This window comes from Myxine glutinosa, chromosome 8, assembly GCF_964187855.1.
Source record: "Myxine glutinosa chromosome 8, kmMyxGlut1.1, whole genome shotgun sequence".
NCBI classification, from domain to species: Eukaryota; Metazoa; Chordata; class Myxini; order Myxiniformes; family Myxinidae; genus Myxine; species Myxine glutinosa.
The window spans coordinates 93064813-93073815 of record NC_136268.1 but is presented as its reverse complement, the minus strand read 5'-3'; the positions used below and the strand labels follow the sequence as shown (position 1 = coordinate 93073815).

General features: G+C 50.4%; 1 protein-coding gene across 1 annotated transcript; it reads right to left on the bottom strand.

Moving 5' to 3' along the window:
* Window positions 1–4063: 4063 nt before the first annotated feature.
* Window positions 4064–8147, bottom strand: HDHD2 (haloacid dehalogenase like hydrolase domain containing 2). Its single transcript, XM_078783528.1, has one exon. The coding sequence runs from the start codon at window positions 7703–7705 to the stop codon at window positions 6902–6904; it is 804 nt and encodes a 267-aa protein (XP_078639654.1). The 5' UTR covers window positions 7706–8147; the 3' UTR covers window positions 4064–6901.
* Window positions 8148–9003: the final 856 nt, after the last annotated feature.

The following is a 9003-nucleotide window of genomic DNA, read 5'->3' as shown; positions in this document are numbered from 1 at the left end:
TCTAAAAACCAATTCCCATTGGCCAAACTGTGGTGCTCTTCAATTTGGGGTCTCACTCCCCCCGATTCATCTCCCGGTGCCCTCGCACAATTTCTGGGCTGTGGCGTGTACCTCCCCCAGCGGGTCTACCCACCTGCACACCTCCACCACTGCAGTTGCCTCCGAGCTTACCTGCTCCTTACCCTAACCTAACTACCTGGGGAAGGCCCTCTGGCACTCTCCCCACTCGGTGCCCTCTCTGGCACTGGGCTACCCGATCCACACCCGGGATCCTCAGGCACCCACTCACAACTACCGGCTCCCAGAGCCCACCTGCGGCCTCACCTGGCCGACATCCTCACAATGGTGGAGTGCCCAACCAACTACACACACTAACAGGCTACACGCCCAGCCATTTCCACAACACTAATGCACCCATTCACAACACCATTCTGCAACCGCACCACAAATGCCAATATCCAACCACAATTTACCTGTACCCTCTACCTAACACTTACACTACCCGCCCCGGGTACTCGTGAAAGGGGTCCACTCTTCCCCCATCCACACCTTCGCACCATGCACACCACTCCGTACCACTTACTCCAACTCTCTCCACACACCTGTACCTGCACACCTGTGCTCTCACACCTGGTGCCACCTGCACCCTTCTCTCCCCAAGCGCATTCGCGCTGATCCACACACTCACTACTCATACACTGCTCCACACACCTGTCCAGTTGCACACCTGGGCAATCAAACCTGTTCAATTCTCACACACACGGCATCATCTCAGCTAACTACTCCCTTCTGAAACTTGCGCTTCCCAGTCGTCCCTTTAAACTATTGCGCTCCCACGTCATTATCATCCACACTAATCTACCTGCGTCCCCACTACAGGTATCAGTCACTAACTAACCTTAACGTTACCTACTGTCATCTTCGCTAGATCCCTACACACCATATCCTAACCCACCCGGGCTAGTTTTCACTGCCATACACCCCATAATCTAGTGCTCCTTTGCCCCCACGTCTGTGAGGGATGGTGGATTTGCCATCCCACCACATCGGGGGTCTCTCACTCACTATCAATTTTGCACATCAAATTGCAACAAATCAAAAATTTGCCAATCACTACTGCCAATCCCTTGCCAATCATCAAATTTTGTTTTTCTCTAATTTTGGGTCCAAAACACTAACCTCATCACCCAGTCTACTCACTACTGCCTCTCGGTGCGCCAATTCCTGTCCAAAGCCCGGCTTCGTAAAGCCGAGCAATGAATGTGGGTTGTTTGGTGCCAGCGGCTGGATACGTCCCGCACTCGGTGCAGGGACGGGGGCTTACCCGGGCCGAGATCCCACGCACCATCTCGGCGTGGAGCCATCCAATGTCCCGATCTCGACCTGCCGGACTGCCTCAACAAAAAGTGGTCGCCATAACGACCCTTCCTATCGGGCTGCCCGCTCCGCCTAGTGGAGCACGGACGCGGCCGTTCAAAGCGAGGCCCAGCACGCACCGAGGGCCCGACTCGGCTATAAGTCGTTCTAAACTCTACCCCGTCTAACGTCGATGCTTCACCTGGACGCTTACACCCCGCAGCCCGTTCCTTGCTCACACATCCAGCCGTTCCCATGCTCCTCGTACCTTTCCTTACACCCCCAGGTACCCTCATTCCACTCACAGCCTTGGTCACACACCTGACCACCGAACACTTTGGCACACATTCGTTGCTCGCACACCTCACCAATACACCGCTTCGCGCCCCCTCCTCGGTCACCTCCTCTGTGACAATCACAGGTGTGCCCTCATTCGCACACCCAACCACGTGCCTCACCACCAACTCCAGCGTGCATTCCCACTCACGCTCTACCATTCCAGGTGTGCATCCTTCCATCCCAGGTGTACATCCTCGCTCACCTGTCACAACTAACTCACGCTCCATGTCACTCTCACTACTCTCCCCACCACTCTTGACAACGCACTCACCCTTACTCTTGACAGCACACTCTTTCCTCATGCACCTGTCCGTCACACACCTTTCTCGCGCACACTCTCCCGTTACACCCTCTGTAACACTCACCACACCGCGCTTCCACGTGCTCCCTCGCACACGCGCTACGACCGACTCACTCTCGCCAGCACACTCACTCCTTGGCACGCACTTTTTCCTCACACACCCCAGAGTCGGACTTTCTCGCACACCTCCTCTTTCGCACACCAGACCTGTCGCACACTTCACCAACGGCCTCTCACGAACACCCGGGTCTATCTCGACCCCCAAGCTTATTAAATCCCCTGGCGCATCATACGCACGACCATATTGGTCACCACTTACACCGGGTCCTCTTTCTCTTCGCTTCTCCTCCATCACCTGCGAATCCCTCATCCGGTTAATGAGCACATCATCACGATCCGAACACAGACTTTGGACCAATTCTTTTACTTCCTCCTTTATCTCTTTCTTATCCTCCCTCCGTCGCTTCTTAATTTCGCTCACCCCTTCTTCCACTTCTTCTAATTTTTGCTTCATCTCCTTCATCTCTTCGTGCGCCCCTTTAAGTTCTTCCTCTAACTCCACTTTATTTTTTTCTATGTGCTCCCGCACCTCCCGCTCTTTAACCTCCATCACCTCTACCACCTTGTCCATTTTCCTCGTCAGGTCCTCATGTACCGTCTGACACTCTTTTTTAATTACCCCTACGTCCTTTTTCATCTCCTTCTGTTTCGATTTTAAACCCTCTATTACCGCTGTGTTCTTCTTTACCTGGTCCCCCAACTCCTTTTGTCCCACTGTCAGTTGTTCTACTCCCAGCGTCAACTCCTCTATACCACCTTGCAATTTTACAGTCCCCTTTCTCACCTCTTTCTCCATGCGCTCCTTACAGTGCCTCACCTCCTCGCGCACTCCTCCGACCTCCTCACTCACTCCTCTCCTGATCTCCTCTCCCATCACTTGCATCTCCTGCCCAGATGCCACCCTCATCTGCTCCATTTCCTCCCTGTGAGCATCCAGTTTGGCTTCTACCCCCGTTCTGACCCCCTCTATCTGCTGCCCCATTTGGTTAACTTCCCTTTCCGCTTGGTCCCTCATGTCCCTCAATTTGCCTTCCATGGTGTTTTCTAACCCCTCTAACCCTTTTTGCATCCCTTCCATTTGATTCTCTTGAGCGGCCATTCTGTTTTCTACCCCCGTTAACCCATGTTTCACTCCCTCTATCTGATTCTCTTGAGCGGCCATTCTGTTTTCTACCCCCATTAACCCATGTTTCACTCCCTCTATCTGATTCTCTTGAGCGGCCATTCTGTTTTCTACCCCCACTAACCCATTTCTCACCTCTTTTATCCCGTTGTCTAACCCCTCAAAATTATTGTCTAACTTCCCAAATTTCTTGTCTAACTCCTTAAAATTATTGTCTAACCCCTCACCGGTACCCCTCGCTTCGTCCCTCATTACCCCCATTTGGTTTCCCATTACCCCCAATTGCTCACTCCGAGCCCTCGCTTCGTCCCTCATTACCCCTATTTGGCCCTCCAATCGCTCACTATTCTGGGCCATAAGGGCCTTCATTTGTATTAAAAACAAGTTCAAATCCACCGGTGGCGCTGCCACGGTCGCGGGCGCGGTGACCAGCGAGGCGCCATTTTGTGCGTTTGCTACCCTCGCTGCTTCGCTCTCCTCCTGTCCCTCCTGTCCCTCAATTTGGTCCTGGACCGACCCTGCCTCACTCTCCCCTACCGGACCCCAGCTGTCTTGATCCGCCATAGCGCGACTTTCAAAATTCGGGTTTTTATTTTCGTATAACAAAATCAAATTTCGCCGTTATAATTTCGCGCGGGAAACGCGCTCCGAATCGACTCTAATTGTTACAAATTTGGGCCTAATAAATTTAGTCCCGGGTTCGAATTCCACTCCTCGACACCAATTGTTACAGACGTGGCTTAGATGTTATTTACCGAGCGGTTTTGGTATGACCACGTCTGCACAAGTTACCCGATTATACCCGAACATTGACTAATCGCGCTACGCTAGATCAATGAAGGAAAAGACACACGGCTGGGATTAAAATGACACGACACCATGGATACGGTTCTCAAGACCTCCGGAGGAGATTATATTCGTTCGGAAGGTCAGATTACAGGGACGAGAGGTACAGCATAGAAAGACAAGCACTTAGACACAATCTTATCTTAACCCCAACAGACGACAGATAAACGGGACAAAAGGCTGACTCACACGGGGATTGATGGCTAGGAAAGGCAGGATCGATGGCTCCAGGTGCACCTGGGCTCAGGGACAGAATCGACCCGGTCCGGTCCAGAGATGCGGGAGGTCTCACAGCGCTCGAGGTAGTGACTTGTCGTCTCAAGCTGGGGGCGCATCTGACCTCACATCCGGTGAGTCGCTTCGTATATCCGGCGGGGAGTGACACGCCCTCGGCTCGTTAGCTCCGCCCCAGATGGAATCGGCACGTCGCTTCTCATTGGGTGCGTGCGGGGGGGGTTACCGGCTCCGCCCTTGACGGGGGACTGACAAGGAGCCCCTTCGTGGTAACCCCGTGGAGCGCATGGTCCGGAGCGCATTGTCAATGGCGGCTAACCGAGCCGGTGTGATGACGCACACTCCCCTGCGCAGCGTCGTTGTTGTTGTAATTGTTGTTGTAGTTGTAGTTGTAGTTGTTGTTGTTGTTGTTGTTTGGGGAAGAAGATGGAAGGAGGTATGGGAAAGGTCCTAAACTCACTACTGGTGCCATATAATCACATTCTGGTGCAACGAAGAGTCATAATTAATGGAAACGAGTCCTTAACTGACATAGACTAAGAATAACTAGCAAGATGTCCGAAAGTTGTCTACATGAGATGCGGTGAACCTGGGTGCGACATTTAATGGGGGAAATAGGGGAAGGTCGGCTCTACTGATTGTTGTTTACAGACAATGGGACTAGGGAATGGGGGATTGGGGATAGTTGGGGAGTATTGGGGAAATAGGGGAATATTTACAAGCGGATATGGAGGCCAAATTCCATATTCGCAACAATATTATGTAACTCGGACTGTTGTCGGCTAGGTTTCAATTGACGTACGCCCTCCGGAACAAAGAGTGAATCATTCTCCCCCTATTCATGACTACAAGAAGTGCTTCGAGTGAAGGACAGCGTTTTGTATTTTCAAGGACCATTACCAAAATCGCTGACTGGCAAACGGTACATATTGGTACTACAATATAAATTCACCAAGTACCTCGAAGCATATGCCCTGTACAACCAAGAAGCTACGAGTGTAGCAAAAGTCTTTATCGAACAACTCATCCCCTATTTTGGAATACCGGACTTTACCTAGAAGTGGTCCAACTGATTCGGGCACAAACTTTACCTCGAAGCTGATGGTTGCTCTGCACTCTTCTACAAGTTAAGAAAACTCAAACAGCTCCATATACACTGAGCTGCAATGGACAAGTAAATATCCAACAAACTAATTGCCGAATTGCTCTGCAGCACAACCAAAGAATGTTGCAGTGGGGAGGAACTGTGGATAAAAAGGGGGAAGTGACCCTGTGCTGTCTGTATTTAAAAAAAAAAAAAAATGTGCAGGTAGCAACTTGATATTGTGTAAATACTGTGACTGTTGTGTGCACAAGAGGTGTGGTGGCATCAGGGGTAGAGTGCAGGTGGTTCCTGACCTTAAATATAGTCTGCACAGGTGAACAAGTGGCACCATTCAGAGTGGAAAGATTAGTTGATGGGGACATATCCTTGGAATGTGTAGATAAATCTTGTTACCTTGGTGATATGATTGCTGCAGGTGGTGGTGCAGAGGCAACAGTGATTGCAAGAATTAGAAGTGGTTGGAGGAAGGTTAGGGAGTTGTTTCTCCTATTGACATCAATGGGGATCTCTCTCCAACGAAAGGGAAAGCTTTATGCATTTTGCGTTCGAAGCGCGATGTTGTATGGCAGTGAAACCTGAATTATCAAATCGGAGGATGAACGGAGGTGTGAACGAAATGTAATGACAATGGTGAGATGAATGTGTAACGTGACACTGAAGGATAGGAAACCAAATGTGGAATCAAGAGATAGGTTTGGTATAGAGAGCATAAATGAGGTTAGGGTTAGGTTGAGGTGGTTCGGACACGTCGAAAGGATGGGGGAGGACAGCTGTGTGAAGAGGTGTATGAATGGGAAGGGGAGCTAGAGGCCATCCGAGGAAAACATGGAATAAGTTGCTGAGAGATAATATCAGAGTTAAAGGACTAAAGAGGGCGAGCAACGGAACGTGCAGCTGGAAAGCAGCCATAAGGTGAATCATGGCTTACACATGCAAGCATGGAAACGGCCATAAAACGATGATGATGAGGATGACTGGATCGTCTCATGTACATATGTTCAAGTCGGTACACCAGATATGAGGTAAATTTAATATAGATTCATTTTTTTTCTGGGAACAAAGCAAAAAATGTCCACCGTGAAATTGACAAATAAAAACTTGAGTCAAAGCTTTTCAAAACACATTGCAATAAATGAAGCCCTGTGTCTACGGTTAATGGACGACCGTGACTTGAGACTCGCCCTCAAAGACTTGATTTGGCTAAATTGACTTGTTGAATCTCTGCCATGTACAGTCCAGTGAGTTGTTGACATCTCTGCTATGTACAGTCCAGTGAGTTGTTGCCGTCTCTGCCATGTACAGTACAGTGACTTGTTGACGTCTCTGTCATGCACAGTAGTGACTTGTTGAATCTCTGCCATGTACAGTACAGTGACTTGTTGACGTGTGTGTCATGTACAGTAGTGACTTGTTGACATCTCTGCCATGTACAGTACAGTGACTTGTTGACGTCTCTGCCATGTACAGTACAGTACAGTGACTTGTTGACATCTCTGCCATGTACAGTAGTTTTTTGAACGGGGATTGAACATTACTGTTAAGAGGATCCAAAGTTGAAGTTTTTCAATAAAAATTCCACAGTTGCCGGAAAGTCGGGAAACGTTCCCGCAGGTGGTTTATCCACGGTGGTCTCGTCCCCGGTCCTGTATTTCCCAGTCTGCACCAGAAAGCCCATGATCCCGACATCCTGCGCGCCTTGCACGTCACCGCACACGTCATCTCCGATCATAACGGCTTCATGCGCCTCACAGCCCACGTTGGCCAGGACTCGTTGAAAGAAAGCCGCGGCCGGCTTACCCACCAGCTGGGGCTCGACCCCCGAGGCGAACGTGAGCGCCTCCACGAACGGGCCCGGTCCGAGAGCGAGTCCGTCGGCCCTTCGGTAATAGCGCGCCTTGTGCACCGCGATGAGAGAAGCACCCTCCATGAGCAGCCTCAAAGCCTCGTTCAGAGTCTCGGAGTTGAACTTGTCGGGAGCGAGCCCCACGAGCACGGCATTAGGTCTCGACGTGTCCACCTCTCGGAAGTCTTCCAGAGCACTTTGTTCGAGCAGCAACAAGGGCCGCACGCCCGTGACCTTCACCACGTCCCTGGCGGCCGAGAGCGACGTGAACATCTCGTTCGCGTGTAACTCGAATCCCATTCGCCGGAGCCGTTCGTACAGCGAGCGGCCGCTCTCTTTGGTGGTGTTCGTGACGAAGCGCACGACCGCACCGGCTTCCCGCAGCCTGGCGAGAGCGACGCTCGCACCCGGGACCGGCGCGTCCTCGACGTGCAACGTCCCGCTCAGGTCGATGAACACGGCGCGCAGTGGCCGCGCCATCGTCCGACCGTGAAACATTTACTCTCCACACGGTCCGTCGCGCGAGGGACGCCGATTCCCCGGAGCTGTCGTGATGACGTCGATTCCTCGGAGCCGTCGTGATGACGTCATCTCGATCGTGCGCCGTGAACGGCCTCACTGATCTCTATACTAACTGGATTGGAGGCTCGACGCCAAATCAACGCTAATCGGTCCATTCGCTGTGGTCACCGGAAGTAGATTTCTCGCCATATTGGTTCCCCCAAAAAATCTGGGTGTTCATTGTCTTTATCAAAAGAAAATGCCTGCTATATTTTATAAAATAATTTAATCGAAATTTCAACAAAACATTTGATTCAAATTGACTTTAGACAGCAAGTTGCTGTGAGGAAAGATGCCGTCCTGTACAGCGTATGGATGTACGAACTCCAATATATCAAGGGTCGAGGAAGACTGCCCTCTATCGGCTTTGTGGCGAGTATGGAAAGCATGAGAAAAACGTTCTCAGAACTTGTAGACAGTGCGGATGCCCCCATGAAGTATCTACTGACGTACAAATTCAGTCAAGACCATCTGGAACTTTTCTTCGCAGCGGTACGTTCATGTGGAGGATTTGACAACAATCCTACGGCTCGTCAATTTCAGTCGACCTACAAGCTCCTCCTAATGCGACATCATGTAAAAAATGGTACTGGAAACTGTTCCCTCCTAGATCATCACATTGACATTCTTCCAGTTCAGAACATTACACAATCGACAATCAACATTGCACGCAAATATGACATCATCGGCAGACAACAATCACAAGATGACCATGACTACACGTGTGTCAACGCCAAACTTCGAAACAGTTTCACAATACAAAGAGGCGGCTGTTAGCTACATCGCTGGCTATGTAGTTCGCATGATGAAGAAGAGAATCGACTGCGTGTCTTGTGCGACAGCACTTACTACTTCAGATGGTAGTTGCCATAATTTCTGATGAAAGACCACGGGGGCCTCCACAAAGCATCATCAAGCGTCATTGCCACATGCTAAAGCCCCTGTCACACCTTGACGTTTTAGCCAGCGTATGCCGACGTATGAAAAATTTGGCGAATACGCTGGCACACGTCGAATACGTTATGGGTAAGTTTTGTATACGTTAAGAGCACGCTGAAGCACGCTGGCATACGTCGTAGTACGCCGAGCTCGTCGACAAATTTCGTGCATGCACAAAATTTGTCGACGTATGCCAGCGTATGAATCACACCAGCACTCAATTTTGATACGTCGGCATACGCTGGCTAAATCGTCAAGGTGTGACAGGGGCTTTAGAAACAGAGAAATGTTTTCAA